The 15234-nt window shown below is 65.1% G+C and overlaps 4 protein-coding genes across 4 annotated transcripts; 1 reads left to right on the top strand and 3 right to left on the bottom strand.

The window, feature by feature from the left end:
* Positions 1–177: 177 nt before the first annotated feature.
* Positions 178–824, bottom strand: PFL1_06473 (uncharacterized protein; the record flags this gene model as incomplete). Its single annotated transcript, XM_007884014.1, has 4 exons — positions 178–243; positions 362–445; positions 596–669; positions 791–824. 4 exons carry the CDS (start codon positions 822–824, stop codon positions 178–180), a joined length of 258 nt encoding a protein of 85 aa, XP_007882205.1.
* A 489-nt stretch (positions 825–1313) lies between these two features.
* Positions 1314–3044, top strand: PFL1_06472 (uncharacterized protein; the record flags this gene model as incomplete). The annotated part of the gene is made up of 1 exon (XM_007884013.1): positions 1314–3044. The coding sequence occupies one exon, from the start codon at positions 1314–1316 to the stop codon at positions 3042–3044; it is 1731 nt and encodes a 576-aa protein (XP_007882204.1).
* A 2657-nt stretch (positions 3045–5701) lies between these two features.
* Positions 5702–9091, bottom strand: PFL1_06471 (uncharacterized protein; the record flags this gene model as incomplete). Its single annotated transcript, XM_007884012.1, has 3 exons — positions 5702–5916; positions 6024–8811; positions 8963–9091. 3 exons carry the CDS (start codon positions 9089–9091, stop codon positions 5702–5704), a joined length of 3132 nt encoding a protein of 1043 aa, XP_007882203.1.
* A 2247-nt stretch (positions 9092–11338) lies between these two features.
* On the bottom strand, positions 11339–14978 carry PFL1_06470 (uncharacterized protein; the record flags this gene model as incomplete). Its single annotated transcript, XM_007884011.1, has 5 exons — positions 11339–11688; positions 11787–11862; positions 11982–12185; positions 12290–14233; positions 14352–14978. The coding sequence occupies 5 exons, from the start codon at positions 14976–14978 to the stop codon at positions 11339–11341; spliced, it is 3201 nt and encodes a 1066-aa protein (XP_007882202.1).
* Positions 14979–15234: the final 256 nt, after the last annotated feature.

Below are 15234 nucleotides of genomic sequence, written 5' to 3'. Positions count from 1 at the left end.
GCTGGAAGGTAAACGCAAGAAGCTAGGATTGGCAGGGACGTCGTTGGGACTCGATGCCGCGTCTACAAGGCTTGGCAGCTGCGCGATGATGGCGAACGGCAGACATGATGGGACGACTGTGCTCGCCGGTATCCGCGTCCATGCCGAGGTCGACGTAGGACGGAAGGAGGCGGGGGCTCATTGGATCTTTTCCGTGTTCCACACGCTGTTGGTCGCAAACTCTTTTGGTGCTGTCGGGTTGGCCTGGAGAGGTCGATTTGCGAAGAGCGAACGGAGGGTGAGCGTCAGTGTCCGATGGATCCTGTTGTGCCATGGAAAGCAAGGAAGAGAAGAAGGAGACGGTGCAGAGGGGGAAACGTACAGCCTGCCCTCTGAAGCTACCAGTCAACCTCTCGTCGCGCGACATCATCATGCGCTCCCAGTCGTCGAGGCTGTGTCTTGCGGGCTGCAGCGCGTTGTAGGATGCGATACGTTCAGAAAGGAGGCGAGGAGGGGCAGAAGAGGAAGATGCGATCAGCGAGGTGCCCGTGCGTGTGATGCGGGGGCCCGCAACGAGGGATACGAGGCGGACTGGACGGGACGGGACTCGACGTACCTTGCCGTCGTTGACTGTCCTCCTGGCCAGGTTGAAGCCCGTACCAGCGACGCCGAACATGACGACCACCATGCCTGTCGTACCGCATGGCATAGCATCGCAAGCAGAGAGAGGAGGGAGACAGTCAGTCGAATTATCTTTCGCCGAGGACCATTCCGACCGGACCGGACCGCGTGAGACGGTGGGAACACGCACCCATGTGAAGAACGGCCTCGAAAGGAACTGGCATCTTGTCGTTGCTGTGTGTGTGTGTGTGTCTGAGTGTGTGTGGCGGGGAGGGAGTGCGGTGTGGATACGCTGGCGAGGGGAGGATGGTGTGGAGCGATGGTGGGCCCAGTTGAGCGGGTGTGGGCGGCGGCGACTTGGCGGACAGCGGCGAGCGGCGAGCGGCGGGGCCCGTCCGAGGATTGAGATCACGAAGCTCGACATTTCGGTCCCGAGCGGCGCGGCCTGGCCGTGGTGCGGAGGCTGTCCAGTCTCGGAAAACGGAAGCGGAAAGCGCAGGTTGGGCGGGACGCAGCAAGAAGAAGCGAGCGGGACAGGCACAGGCACAGGCACAGCAAAAGTCGAGTCGTGTCCACCTGCCTCTCCTCTTCGACAGCCCTCACCCACCGCCGGGCCCCCTCTCCCATCCTTACAGCACCAGACGCACACTGACATACGAGGCCACGAGGGGACGACTGCTCTTCTCACCCGCCTCCCTGCCTCTGTCGCCGGCATGGACATCCCACTCTCTTCCGACGCGCTCGACCTCTCGTTCCACCCTGGCGCCGACACAAACATCCTGGCCACGGGCCTCATCTCGGGCAAGATACAGCTGGTCAATTACGATCCGCTCGTCGAGTACACCGCCCAGCAGGCACAGCGGAGGAAGCCCAGGCCCGCAAAGAAGAAGCTGCGTCGGTCCGTCTCGGCCAGCTCGGACGAAGAGGGCGAGGGAGACGACGACGACGACGGCGGCGATGGGGCCAGCGCCGGTGCGGGCAGCCGATCGTCGAAGAAGGCCACACGGGCGGGACTGCAGGATGTCAAGTCTAGCCAGCGCGTCGGTGATGACGGCGACGCGGCGGCAGATGCGATGATGGACGAGGACGAGGAGCCCAAGCCAAAGCTCTATCGGAAGCTCTGGAACACGCGGCCGTCGACCAAGAGCTGCCGCGGCCTCACATTCGACACCGACGGCAGCGGCATCCTGTCCATCTCCAAGGACAAGGGCATCTTCCTCCTCGATACGGCGACGGGAAAGCAGAAGCAGGCGTGGATCGGCGCGCACGATGCGGCGCCGTCGCGCGTGCTGCCCATCGACGAGCACCTCTTCGCGACGGGCGACGACGACGGCGTGGTCCGCCTGTGGGATACCCGACGGCCCACAAAGTCGTCGTCATCCTTGTCCTCGTCTTTGTCGACATCGGCAGCGGTGCGGTCGTACGAGCACCATTTCGACTGGATCACCGACCTGCTCTGGTGCCCGTACCTCGAGCCCCCCAAGCAGGAGAAGCAGGATGCGGCCAAGCTGGCGGCGCAGGAGACGAAGCGGGCGAAAAAGATGCGCAAGAAGCGGAGAAAGCAGCTCGAGGCGGGGCTCGACGACGACGAGATCGAGGCCAAGCAGGCGGCGCGGGACGAGGCGGAGCGCGAGACGGGGCGGAGCCGGCTGGTGTGCACGAGCGGCGATGGGAGCCTGAGCGTCGTCGATATCCGGATGGGCGGGAGCAAGGCGGCCGAGGTGTCCGAGGACCAGGAGGACGAGCTGCTCAGCATCGCCCCCGTCAAGGGCGGCTCGAAGCTCGTCGTCGGCACGCAGCTCGGCATGCTCAGCCTCTGGGCCCCCTCGCGCGGCCTGCTCGACCACGTCGACCGCATCCCCGGCCACCCGGCCTCGGTCGATGCCGTCGTCCCGCTCGACTTCGACACGGTCCTCACCGGTTCCAGCGACGGCCTGGTCCGCGTCGTCCAGATCCTGCCGCACAAGCTGCTCGGCATCATTGCCGATCACGGCGGCCTGCCCGTCGAGAGGATGAAGAGAAAGGACCGATGGGTCGCCAGCCTGGGCCACGGCAACGAGTGCAAGATCACAGACGTCGGGCCGCTCCTCGAGGCCGACGACGGCAGCGACGGCAGCGACGACGACGACGACGACGACGACGAGGAAGACGACGACGAGGAACCGCTGGGGCTGCAAGGGTTGAAACAGGTCGGGTCGGGCACAGAGTCGGAGTCGGATGACGAAGACGAGGACGACGAGGACGAGGAACGGCAAGGTGGATCCGTCCAAGAAGATAGCGACGACGACGACGACGACGAAGAAGACGATTCGGACGACTCGGATGACGATCAAGACGAGCGGCCACAGGGGAAACTCAAAAACAAGGCCCAGTGGCACGTCACGCCCTCGTCGGGCAACGAGAAGACGCAAAAGGATCGCGCCGACTTTTTCGCCGACCTCTGAAACCAAAGCCATTTTCCCGCATGCTTGGCCCTGATACCGGATCCTTGCGATGGCGACATGAGAAGCTCGCAGTGCTCTGCAAACGCGATACGGGGGGACTGAAACTGTTCATTGGGCAGACGAGATCATGTGACGGAACGTCGAGGAGCGCTTATGCAACGTGTAGATGGGGAGGCGTCATAAAAGGTCGTCAAATGGGGAATATGGACAATGAACCTGGATCAAGGGGAGGCCACGTCTAGCAGTGGGGCGAGGTGGGACGGGCCGTCATCCTCGGCGCTCCCTCAAATCCTCCTGGCTGCGCAACCTCGCCCTCTTCTGCAGCTCCCTCGTGCTCAGCGACGATGACGTCGGCGCCGTGAGGCTCGGGCCGCTCTGAGCCCACCCGTGCATCTGCCCTCCTCCTCCGCCTACATGGGCCGTGGCGGTGGAAGGGCGGGAAGGGAGCATGTTGCTCGTCGTCGAAGGTCGAGACGGGAACGCCATCGTCATCCTCGTGCCGGCGCCTGCGTGCATACCCGAGAAGGGAGGAGGTGCGGAGGGCTGGATGGGGAGGGACGGGTTCGATGCAGACGCCTGCAGAGGTCGAGGACTGAGTCGCCGGTGGTGTTCGGTGGCTGCCGTCGTGCCGAATTCTCCGCTTCCGACGCCGGGCGAACGCGGAGGCGGGTGCGCGTACTGGTGCGGGTACGACGAGGGAGGCAGGGCTTGGTTCTGTCGCCACTGTTGCTGCAGCGCCTTTGTGCTCGTCGAGCCGCCCGCGTTCGCCATCGGCTTGGGCGTAGACGGCAAAGAATGGGCAGGGGCACAGCTGCCGGCAGCGAGCCCTACGCCTCCGCCGCTGCCTCCTCCCTGCCACGGTCCTGCGGATGGGACAGCAAGGGGCGAAGCAGTGGCAGCAGTCGACGGCCGACCCTGGAAGCTCCTCTTTGCTTCCCGCGCAGAAGGGTAGGCATTCGCGACGCCTTTCTCTTGGGTCTGATCGCGGATAGCGGGCCCGTCAGCCCAGGCGGGGAAAGACGACGCGGGAGCCGCCCGCGCCCGCGATCCGTCGGAGTGCGTTCGAGCTCGCACATGCTCATTTGTGAAGCGCGGCGGATCCTCGAGCTGCATTCCTGGCAGGTCCGAGTCGACGAGCTGTCGGTACGCGCCAGCGGCGACGGGAGCAGCAGGGAAGGCTTCGACCCCCGGCGAAGGCGGCGCGTGGAAAGCGACGGGTGTCGCCGCCGCCTCAGAGGCAAACTGCCTTCCTTCGCGACCCGTGCCGTATCGAGGGCTAGGCGTGCGCAGCACCTCTTCCTGGCTCGCCTCGCCCTGAGGCATAGGGTCGCAGAGCGGTTCGGGGCTCCGGCGCAGAAGCTCTGGGATCGCCTGGCCTAGGTTGTAAGTGGGCGGCGTGGCGTGGGACATGGCGTACTGGTTCACATCGGAACCGCCCCTAGGCGCATTGGCGACTTGTAGAGGCGATGGAACGTTCCGAGAGGCCTGCGCCGACTGTACCGGCACCCTGCTGCTGGCAAACGAGCCCATGCGACCTCGGTCGGTGCTGCCGGGAACAGTCTTGGATTCAGGCGCCAGGCGACGCGATGGAGATCGAGCGGGCAGAAGAGGCTTCGATCCCGCGCCCAGGAACGCAGACAGGCGGTTTTGGGCGTTCTTGAGCGAACCCTGAGACTTGGGCATCGACGAGAAGCGCTGCTTGGTGGGCGATGTATCAGATCGAGGCCTGCACGAGGAGCGAGGATGCAGGATCCAGACGGTCAGCTAGGCCCGGTCGGAAGAGTCAGAGAGAAAGACCAGAATGAGAGGTCGAGACACGAAGCATCCAGAGAAGAGAGGGGAAGAGCGAGGACGAGAACGATGTGTCGTGAGGACGGAGAGGGTGAGAGTGTGAGTGGTAAGGGAGGTGAGCTGAGCAGCATGGGTGAGTAGAAAACGGCGTCGGGTAGAGAGAGAGAAGAGCCGTGGTGACTCAGTGAGCGAAACCCGGGGCGAGAGGGAAGGAGAGGGAAAAAGGGCTGAGGTTGAGAGCAGCAGAGGGCAGAGCGAAGAGGCGAGATCCGGCGACCGGCGACACAGGCTACGTGGCGACAGAGAGCTAGAGAGAGACAATGGATGTGACGGCTATCGCCGTCAACGGCTGAGAAGAGCAGAGATGAGATGATTTGAGAGGCAAAGAGAGGAGAAGGATAGAATGGACAAGAAGGGCAGCGTGAAAAGGGGGCCAGGACATGGCACAGGGTGTGACCCACTGCGTCCGAGACCGGAGGTCTGCTGTGCCGGCCCTGGTGGTCGTCGCTTTCAAAAGAGGAGGCTCCCATAGGACCTCCTGCAAGTGGGTCGTGCGTGTCATGGCATTGCCCGCTCGTAAGCAGGCATCGAGGTCGTACGCCGCGTGGCAGCGTTGGCAGCAGCACCGCGGGCGAGGCTTGGGTATGAGGGGATGCGGTCTCCCCCAGCCTGACATGACCGGCGCAAGCTGGCCAAGTCCGGCTCGAAGGACGGCAGACCTGCTCCATGAGCAAGACAGGAGCGCAAGGCGGCCAGAGGAGAGGCCGAGGAGGGTAGGAGATAATGGAGTCGAGAAGAGAGAGGGGAAGAGAGAGAGAGAGAGAGAGAGAGATGAAAGAAGAGAGTGGAAAATGCTGCACGCTTCCTTACAGTCCTGTTGCATCTGGCGTTGTTGGCTGGCCCCCAGAGAGGTTCATGAGGATGGCGGCATCCCTGGCCGTCAGCTGGTCGGTGTTTTGCCGCGCCTTGGCACGCTGTGTGCGGGCTCGGCTAGTCGGCGACGGCGGCCGCGGCGGCGGGTTCATCCTCTGTGCCTCCTTGAGCGACATCGTGGCGTTGTTGTAGGACGAGATGACGGGGACTGTTTGCCAAAGGACGTGCGCGCGGATGGTGCATATCGGTCAGTATCGTTTCGACGTGACCCTGCGCCAGGCAAGGGGGCGACTGGCCAGCTTGGCCTTCACTCACATGAATGGTCCCTGCCGATGGTCGCCTTCATCAGCCCCTTCATCCACTCGCGCACCAGGATCGGGTCTTCGGAGCTGAAGTAGTGCGGCTTCTCGGTCTCGTGAAGGATCTTGAAGCCGTACTTGCCCGGGTTCGTGTTCTCGTCGGCGATGACCTTGTAGCCCTTCATGCTGACGTAGCCCTTGATCTTCTCGGCCTGCGGATCGCGGAGGATGACGAGGTCCGACCCTTTGAGGGCGAGATACCTGGGCTTCCACGAGTTGTAGCGCTCGCCCTTCTTCCTCATCCATCCCTCGAGGTCGACGGGCCTGATGCGCGCCATCACGGGGCCTTCAGAGTTGGCGGCGGCGTTGTTGGCGGCGCCCGGACCGACGCCAGCCGCGGCGGCGTTCCAGTCGTTGGGCTGTGCGCCAGCTCCGGCGCTGCCGACGCTGGCCGCGCGGCCGTGCTTGGGCTCGGCTGTGCCAGTAGAGGTGCCGCTCTGCGCACTCATCCTGCTGCGTCTGGCCATGTCGCCATTGCCGTCAAAGTTGGGGCTGGTAGTAGGCAGCGAGATGGCGTTCTTCATGTCGCTGTTCGAAGCCGCCTGAGACGGGATAGATCGGCTGCTGCGGGCGAATCCGAGGCGCGAGAGGGTGCCCTTGCCGTGCCGCTCGTCCTCGGCGACACTGCCCGGAGCCATGACCTTCGGCGGCGGCTTCCGGTTCCTCTGGCCGATGCCGAAGAAGCTGGTGCGGTCGCCGCCGCCGCCGCGCGAGTGACTGCTAGATCCGGCCGACTCGCGCTTTCGCGGAGACGCAGGCAGCGCTCCCAGCGTGTCCTCGTTCGACCGGGTCGAACGCCGGTTCTTGGCTCCCAGCTGCCTCTCCGCCAGGGCGGCAAGAGGCTCGTCGTCGTCGTTGCTGTAGCCCTCGGAAGGATTCTGGGACGGCACGCGGCTTCTCTGACTGGCCTGCTGGGCCTGCCACGCCGCGATGCCGCCGGCTCCGGTGTACGCCTGGCCGTTGCTGCTGACACCCTCGCCGATCGAGCTAGCCGGACGGCTGTGGCTGCCGTTGAGCGCGGACGAATCGTAACTGGCGTCGGCGACACGCTGCTTGACGCTCTGGGAGTCGGCCCAGCTTCCTGGACCAGTGGGCCCCGGGGCAGGAGCATGGGGGCTCTGAGGAGGCATGAGGGCATCGGTGGGAGAGAATGGAGCGGCGCTCTGCACGCCCAGCCCTCCAGGACTGCCCGGCATGCCCGAGATGGCCGGCGTGGCGAGCTGCTCGGCGCCAGGCACCATCTTGCGCAGCTCCTTGATCGCATTGGCCACCTGGAAACGCTTGCCGAACGCGATGATGTCGATCTCCTTGAGGATGTTGACGTCCATCTCGAGCAGGACGTCTCCTGTGATCTCGTGCTCCACGAACTTGCTGAGGACGCTGTTCTCGTCCCAGCCCTTGGACCTGCCCCAGTCGACCACCTGCTCGACGGTCCACTCGGTCGGATCGGCAGGTCTCGGGCCGCTCGTGACGCTCTGCGAGGGACTCTGCACGCTCGTCGAGAATGGTACGCCGGTGCTCTTGGGCGTCTCGGGCCCGCCGCCGGCCAGCGAGGTAGCCGCGGTCCCGACGGTGCCGGTTCCGCCCGCAACGCTCTCGTCGGCAAGGGATCCGCGTCCTCGCGAGCTTTCATCGACGCTGCGTTGGTCGGTGGGCTTGCTGTCCGTCGAAGGATCGGCCTTCCTGTGAGCCAGTGGCACTGGCGACGTCGACCGAGAGGTGATGGTGATGGTGCCAGCAGTGGCGCCGAGCGCAACCGCCCCAACACCGGCCGTCATCGCCGCGACTGGACCGGCGCTGCTGTCGGCGTCCGCAGTCGCCGTTGGCGCCGCAGCTGGCGTGGGTGCGGCCTCCGGTTGAGCGGAACTCGGTGGCACGATTTCGGGCTCAGCAGCGTCGGCCGCTGCGGCTGCGACGGCAGGTGCCGCTGGACTCGAGGCCGGTGGCGCTGCTGTCGCATCCTCGGCTGCGGCGGCTTCATCCGGCGTCTCCTCCGGCAGAGGCTCCACGACGTTCTTGAGGCTAGACCCGCCCGCCCTGCCTGCATCTTCGGATGGCTTTTGCGCAGTCGCAGAGGCAAGATTGCCGAAGAGTGGGCTATGGGTCTTGTCGCCGAAGTCGTCGAGGTCACCGGCGCTCCCTTCGCTGTCGCTCTCGTCGCTCATGTCGACTCCGGCGATTGGGGCCACCTTGGGCTTGTCGTCCCTGCTGAAGTCGAGGGTGCCCGCCGCGGCCTGGGCCTGTCGCTCTCTCTCCTTTTCGAGGAGCAGGTCGCGCTGGCGCGCTTCCTCCTTTTCAAACTCCCGCATCGCCTCCTCGCGCCTCCTCTGCTCGTTCTGGCGCTCCTTCTCCTGGGCCGACTGGAGATCCCTCTGGGCATTGACGGCCAGCGCTGCGCGAGCAGCGGCTGAGCGGCTGGCGTAGTCGTCGGACGAGGGGTTGTAGATCTCGGAGGCATCGTCGTTGGTCATGTCGGCCGTGCGCTCGCTCGTGAATGAGGCTCGTGAGCCGTCGGGGGCGTCGATCGACTTCCGTCCGCGCCTCCGGTCGCTCTGGAGTTCCGTCAGCGCATTGTCAATGTCGGCCATCGTGCTGTGCATCACGCCAGGTTTGTTCGAGGCCTGCTGCGGTGTGGTTCCGGGCTCGGCAGAGCTGCTGCCCGTCTGCGCCACCAGTGCTTGGCTCTGATCCAAGGTGGTGTAGGTGAACGGAAACAGGCCAGACTCGCCGCGGATGTTGGTGCCCTAGATCGCGGGAGCGGAGCGTCGGGAGCAGAGAAGAGCACGAATAGAAGCGTCAGCAAGGCCAGCTCCCACATCGCGCTACTGCTGGTACTGTGAACGGCCCTTTTGCGCTCGCCGGACCCGCCACAACAGCAGAGCCACCGCTACTCACCTGCCACCAGCCATCGCCGTAGGCGTCGTCCTTTTCGATCACAATGATGCACTCGCCAGCCTTGAACGAGACCTCGTCCGGGTTCTCCGCCTCAAAGTCGTGGAGAGCCCACACCTTTTCGCCGGCCATCTTGCTAGCTCGCGCGGGGTGAGGTGCTTGACAGCCGTTCAGAGAGGAGAGAAGAGGAGCCCTGTCTCGCGGGATCGACGTAATGAGCGGATCGAGGAATCGAAAGCACGCCAGGCGGAAGACGCAGAGAAGGTCGAAGGAAACACCGAGCTCGTGTAGAGTGCTGTCGCGGGCAGTCGATGGTCGATCCGGGTTGACGCTGGCGCTTTATAGGGGATCGAGGCGTGGGACCGAGTGGCTTTGCAGCGGGGTCAGCCGGGCGTCGGGCGAGCACAATGAAGCTGACCGCCTTGTGTGGACTCGAGCGTGTTGGGCGCGCTGGCGCAAGGGTGAGGTGGGCGTTGCTGAATTTGCAATGCGTTCTCGCTTCCCGGGCGACCGGACGTGGGCGTGGCGCTGCTGCGGAGGCTTGGATGCGTCGGGCAGACCGAAGAGGGCGGGCCGAACGCGCGGCGTCAGGAGAGCGGCACGGAGAAGCCGATAGAGAGTCGTCCCTTCGCAGTACGTAGTGACGAAGCGCGTCCTTCGGAAGTGCCGCAAGTCGTACCAGACTGAACTCTGACTGCGAGAGTCGGCAGGTCCGAAGCGCACGAAGCAATGGCGCAACTCGCGGAGGCTGGAGGGCGTGGTGTAAGCCGGCTGAGCGTTGACTGTTGCTGCCGCCTCCTGCGCCTGTCGAGCTGGCAGGATGAGACCGAGGGTATAAAGGGACGTCGATATCGTTGGATGTGGTAGAAGGGAAGGGGAGGCGAGGGGGGCCAGAAGCAAGCAGGTTGGGCAAGGCCAGGTCAGGTCAGGCGAGACGACGGCAAAGCCGGGCTCCACGGGGCCACGTCGGGACCTGGTCCCACTCCCGCGCGTCGGCAGGCCTGGCCTGGACAGACCTCCAGGGCCAGCGAAGGACAGGCCGGCAGGCTGGCCCGGACTGGCTGGCTGGTTGGCTGGCTGGCTGACCGCCCCGGCCTGGCGGCCCTGCCTGGCTTCGCGACTCGCCTGGCAGGCCGGCGTGCATGGGCCCGTCCGCAAAGAGAGAGCTCGAGGTTAGAGCCTGCCTTTGGCCCAGGCCCAAGCCCAGCCCAAGTCCCCGCCGGTTTCCCGAAGAGGCACAGGCTCAACAGAGCCAGCAGGCGGCGTCATCCGGCGCCAGCACAAACGTGCCCGCTCGAGCCCAAATCGCCTGATTGAGCGTGAGCCTGCCAAATCGAGAGCGACCAACCAGGGGCATCTCTTCCATCATCGAGAGCGGATCGGATCGTCCGTCGCGAAGTGGTCTGCGCGACGAGCGAGCGAGCAAGCAAGCTAAGCGTCGTTGCTCAACCATCGTCCCAAGCCAGCGGGGCGGTGGCCGTCTGATGGAAGCATCGGGCACGCCGACCAGCAGAGCGCGACGCCGGACGGATCTGGTCCGCGGCACGACCGTTCGCCTGGCAGGTCAGGCCAGGCCAGGCCAGGCCAGGCCTCCTCAGCAGGGCGCCTTGCCATCCGGCGACGACCGCGGCCGGCTCGAGCAAGGAGGTGCTCGTCTGTCGTCTGTCCAGAAGCTTCTTGCCAGCCAGCAGGCTAACCATATGCATCTACGACGGGCCACCACCGCTGCAGCTTGCGGACCCTCCGTAGCTACCGTGGCTAGCCCCACTTTCACGCAGGAGACGAGTGCCTTAGCGCGATGCACGCGTAGCCTGGCCTGGCCTGGCCAGGCCAACTCCTTGCAGAAGCGCGCGTGCTCAGCAGTCAGCGACCCCACGCCGAACCGTTTTGGCCGGCTCCTCGGTGCTCCGTCTTTGGAAGGCTTTCCCCACCTCTTCGGTAGGCCCGCACCGGCTCGCTGTTCTCCACGGCGAGCCGTCGACGTCGTACCGGTCCCGCCACACTCCAGCGGCTCCACACAGCGAAAGGTCCTCCCGAACCACCAGAAGAAGAAAAAAACTAGCCATGAAAAAGAAATCTCCCAACGTGGGGCTCGAACCCACGACATTCAGATAAAGGTCTGTGATGATCACAGAGGCTCTTGGGGATAAGAGTCTGACGCTCTACCGACTGAGCTAGCCGGGAAGGAGTTGTAAGCGGCGGAGAAAGTTGCATATATATAGAAGCAAGGTTTTGTCAGACTGCCATCCAGGAACCTTCCGCGCACATTCTAGGCTCGAGACGGAGCGGGCAAGCTGGCAACGCGGCACTCGATGGCCATGTATTCCTCTCCTCCCCGTCCGCCGCTGCCGTCTCGTCGCCACGGAGGAGCTACTCTGGCTACAGCAGATCGTCGTCGTCGGCATCGTCGCCGCCGACCTTTTCCTCGTTCCTCTCTGGGGCAGGGGGAGACGCTTGCTGCTGCTGCTGCTCTCCATCGACCGTCTTGGGCGCAGACACCGACGAGGCGGCCACGAATGCCGGTTGCCGCACGGCGGTGCCGTTGGCCGCGGCCGCCTGGTTCTGCGCCTCCAGGCGCGCCATCGGGTCGGCGGCCATCGGCGAGGCTGCTGCTGCGCCGTCGGCTGAGGCGGCGCCCAGCTTGTTGCGCTGCGCCGCAGACATGGCGGATGCGGCGATGTACGACACGTCCGTGTTGAACTGCGCCTGCACCGATCGCTTGATCCGCACTGGTGCGCAGGGAGGGTAGACAGGGTCGAGGCAGCACGGTTAGCAGGCTGGCTCGCCGTGGCCCGAGGAGGCGGACAGGGGACCAGCGGGCACTCACGCATCTCTCGGAACGTGTCCTCGGATCCCGTCTCGATCTCGAACTTGTTCCACTCCTTCCAGAACTCGGTTTGCGTCTGAACGACGACAGGGAGCGAAAAGCAATTGGTGAAGCGTTGGCGAGAGGAGCGCGGGCGTCAGCGCGGGATTCCGGCCTTCCGAGGCCACGGGCACGAGCGATCCGTCCTCGACTCACCCTCGGGTCGCAGAACTGCGAGGCATGCGCGTAGATGGCGCGCGCCCGGTCGATCTCGCCCAGCTTGCGCTCGAGGTTGGCAAAGCGCAGACACATGTCGGCCGTCTGCCGGTCCGGCAGCGACTCGATCGCCCGCTCGTAGATGGGCCGCGTCGCCGCCAGGCCAAAGTTGGCGGCCGCCTTGGCAATGTAGAAGGCGTACATCTGCTCCGAGAGGGGCATGCAAGGGGAAAAGACAAGCCGGCGGTTAGCAAAGTCGCTTCGGTCGCCACGGTCTCCCAGCATATCCGCGGGGCGGAGGAACTCACGTCGAAGCGGTCGTCGGTCGAGACCATGCGGGTGGCGCGGTCGTAGATGTTCATGGCGCGCTTGGCCAGGCCGTGCTCCTCCTCGAGCTTGCCGTACATGAGCAGGATGGGCTTGCAATACTTGGGCGGGCACTTGTCGAGCGCCTGCTCAAAGAGGTCGCGCGCCCGCTCGAGCTTGCTGCCGCCGTACCGCTTGACAAACTTGCTCAGGTAGACGTTCCACAGCTCAAAGGCGACCGGGTAGGTGAACACTTCAACGCCGCGTTCGTAGACCTTGAAGCTCTCCTCGTAGTACTGGTGGTCCTCGAGGAAGGCCGCGTAGTTGATGATGATCTGGGCGTTGGCGATCTTGAGCTCGAGCATGCGGTCGTAGACGCGCTTGGCGCTCTCGACGTCGCCGAGCGACTCCTCGAGGTCGACGTAGAAGCTCCACAGCTTGAGCGACTTGAACAGGCGCACCTGCGGCGGCAGCGAGTCGTCGTGGTAGGCGACGTTTTTCGTGTTGCGCGGCGTCGCTACGCTGCGCGCCATGACCCGGATCGCCTCGTCGTAGTTCGAGTGGCGCACCTCCATCTCGGCCCACTCGCACCACACCTCGGCCAGGTCGTCGACCTTTTTAAAGGGCACCGTAATGGCGCGCTCAAAGATCTTGCGCGCCGAGGCCAGGTCGGCCTCGACCGACGCCGGGTCCGCGCGCCCCGCCGAGCCGCCCTCCTCGTAGAAGCGCGCAAAGTTGAGAAAGAGCTGGTGGTAGTTGGCCGTCGCCTTGCGCGGGTTGACGGTGTCGATGGCACGGCGGTAGGTCTCGATGACCTGCTCGTCGTCGTCGCCGTGCAGCGCCACGCGCTTCTCCCACTCCTGCACGTCGTCCGGGTTCCTGCGCAGCAGCACGTCGTTGACCAGAAACGGCCGGCGCTCCATGAGCTCCTCGAAATCCTTCATCCTCTGGTCGAGCTCGGCCTCCTTGTCCTCGCGGCTCTCGCCCTCGCCCTCGTCGTCGTCGCCTTCGTCGTCGTCCTGCCCCGCGTCGCCGGCAAGGTCCTCCATCATAAACGAGATGACGTTCTCGCTCGTCTCGGCGTAGGCATCAAAGATCTGGGTAAAGTCGCGCACCGTGACGACGGAGCGGATGCCCTCCTCGAAAGTCTCCTTGGCCGTCTCGAGCTCGCCGCGCTTGATCCAGTAGGTGGCGAGCCCGGTCCAGAGGCGGCCTGCCTGGTCGGGGTACTTGGCGAGCCCGTCGTTGCGGACGATGGCGCCCACGTTGAGACGGCTCCGGTCCATCGGATTCGTCTCGGGCGAGAGCGGTGCCGGCGCTGGTCGAGCAGCGCCCCTGGATGCTCGGCCTTTTGCGGCCTGACCTGGCTTGGTGAGCGCGAGCTGGCTGTCGGAGGCTGTCGCCGACGAGCTGGACGCTCTTGCCGCTTCGGCCTCCTTCTCCTCCTCGGGGCTGATGCCGATCTCTTCCGGGTACTTTTCGGTCAGCTCGAGCCATTCCACGAGCAGTTGGTATGGGCTCTTGCCGTCTGGGCTCGTGTAGCTGCCGTCGGCTGCGCTCCTCGCCAGCCGGAGCAGCAGCTTGGCCGCTTCGAGCGCCTTGGCGCCTGGACCCTTTGTCGTGGCTCCTTGACCTGCCTCGCCGTCGTCGTCGTCGGCGTCCTCGGCCTCGGCTGCCTCGTCTTCGGTCTGGGCGAGGAGAATGGCTACGTATCGTTCGATCAGGCTGGGATCGACGCGCAGGTACCGCCTCCAGACGCGGAGGCAGGTTTCGCCGCCGACGCGCTCGGCCCATCGCAGGTAGACCTTCCAGATGCGCAGGTGGAGCGATCCCGGGAGCGTGCGCAGCGCCCGGTCGAATGTCCTGCGGGCGTGGGTGTGGGAGAGGATGGGAGGACACTGCGGGTGGAGGAAGATGGAGAGGTACTCGAGCCAGACCCTGGGCATCTGATGCGAAGAATCGACGCGCAGCAAGACGGCGTGGCAGAAGAGGAGGGGGGAGAGGGGGTCAGCTTCGGTGCGATGCACGATGGCCTTTGGAACGACCGAGGAGGGGCGCACGCACCTTTGGCAGCCACATGAGGGCGCGCTCGTAGCATGCTGCGAGGCTGCGCCACTCGATCCAGCCCGCGATGCCGTCGAGGCCGGCGGTGTAGGCGGGGCCATAGTCCTGGTGTTCGTTCGCTTCGAGCAGGGTGGGACCAAAGTCGACGCCCTCCTTTGATGCCCGTAGGTCGCGCTTCCGCTTTGCCTCAAAGCCGCCCTTTGGCTCTCCGAGGACGAAGCGGGAGCGGAGCTGGAGGTAGTCGGTCCAGAGCGAGTAGCGGGTGGGGAACTGGGCGAGTGCACGCTCGTAGATGCTGGTGATGCGCTGCAGGGCGAGGCGCTGGGAGGCGCTGGCGAGCGGGCCTAGCAGGGCGATCTGTGCCGAGGAGAGGTTGGAGTCGGGAGTTGCGCGCTTCTGCACGTTTGTGTCGACGATGTGGTTGATGTAGGAGGCCCAGGAGCGAAGGTTGTCGGGATTGCGCAGCAGCTCCTGCTCGAGGGCAATGTCGGACGCGGGCACGATGTCGAGATTGGCCGACGGGTCAGGGAAGGGGACCGTGAGCGGAAACAGGGCGGCAATCTGCTCAAAGGGACCGTCGGCAGCTTGCCGCTCGCCGTTGCCGGCTGTGGCTACTCTGGATGGCATCCTCGGTCCTGTTCCGACGAGACGGCGAGGTCGAGTCGGGGCTGCCCGTCGGCACGGTCCGGCCGGTGGATCCGGGCAAGGGTGAGTGAGTGGGCGCGATGGCTGGGCTGGCTTCGGCAGATGCCGATGCAGTTGTCGTGGAGGTGAGGCGATAGGTAGGCCGTAAATGGGGTTGCTTGGCTGCGACTGGACGTGGTGGAAAGAGGCGAGCAGGGGTCGAGGCTGCGACAAGGCCTGCAACCACGGCTGCCTTTCG

The sequence above is a fragment of the Pseudozyma flocculosa genome (genome assembly GCF_000417875.1).
Source record: "Pseudozyma flocculosa PF-1 unplaced genomic scaffold scaffold00026, whole genome shotgun sequence".
Lineage (NCBI taxonomy): Eukaryota > Fungi > Basidiomycota > Ustilaginomycetes > Ustilaginales > Ustilaginaceae > Pseudozyma > Pseudozyma flocculosa.
Note: the sequence above shows the minus strand (reverse complement) of the source record. Positions and strands in the feature narration are given on the sequence as shown.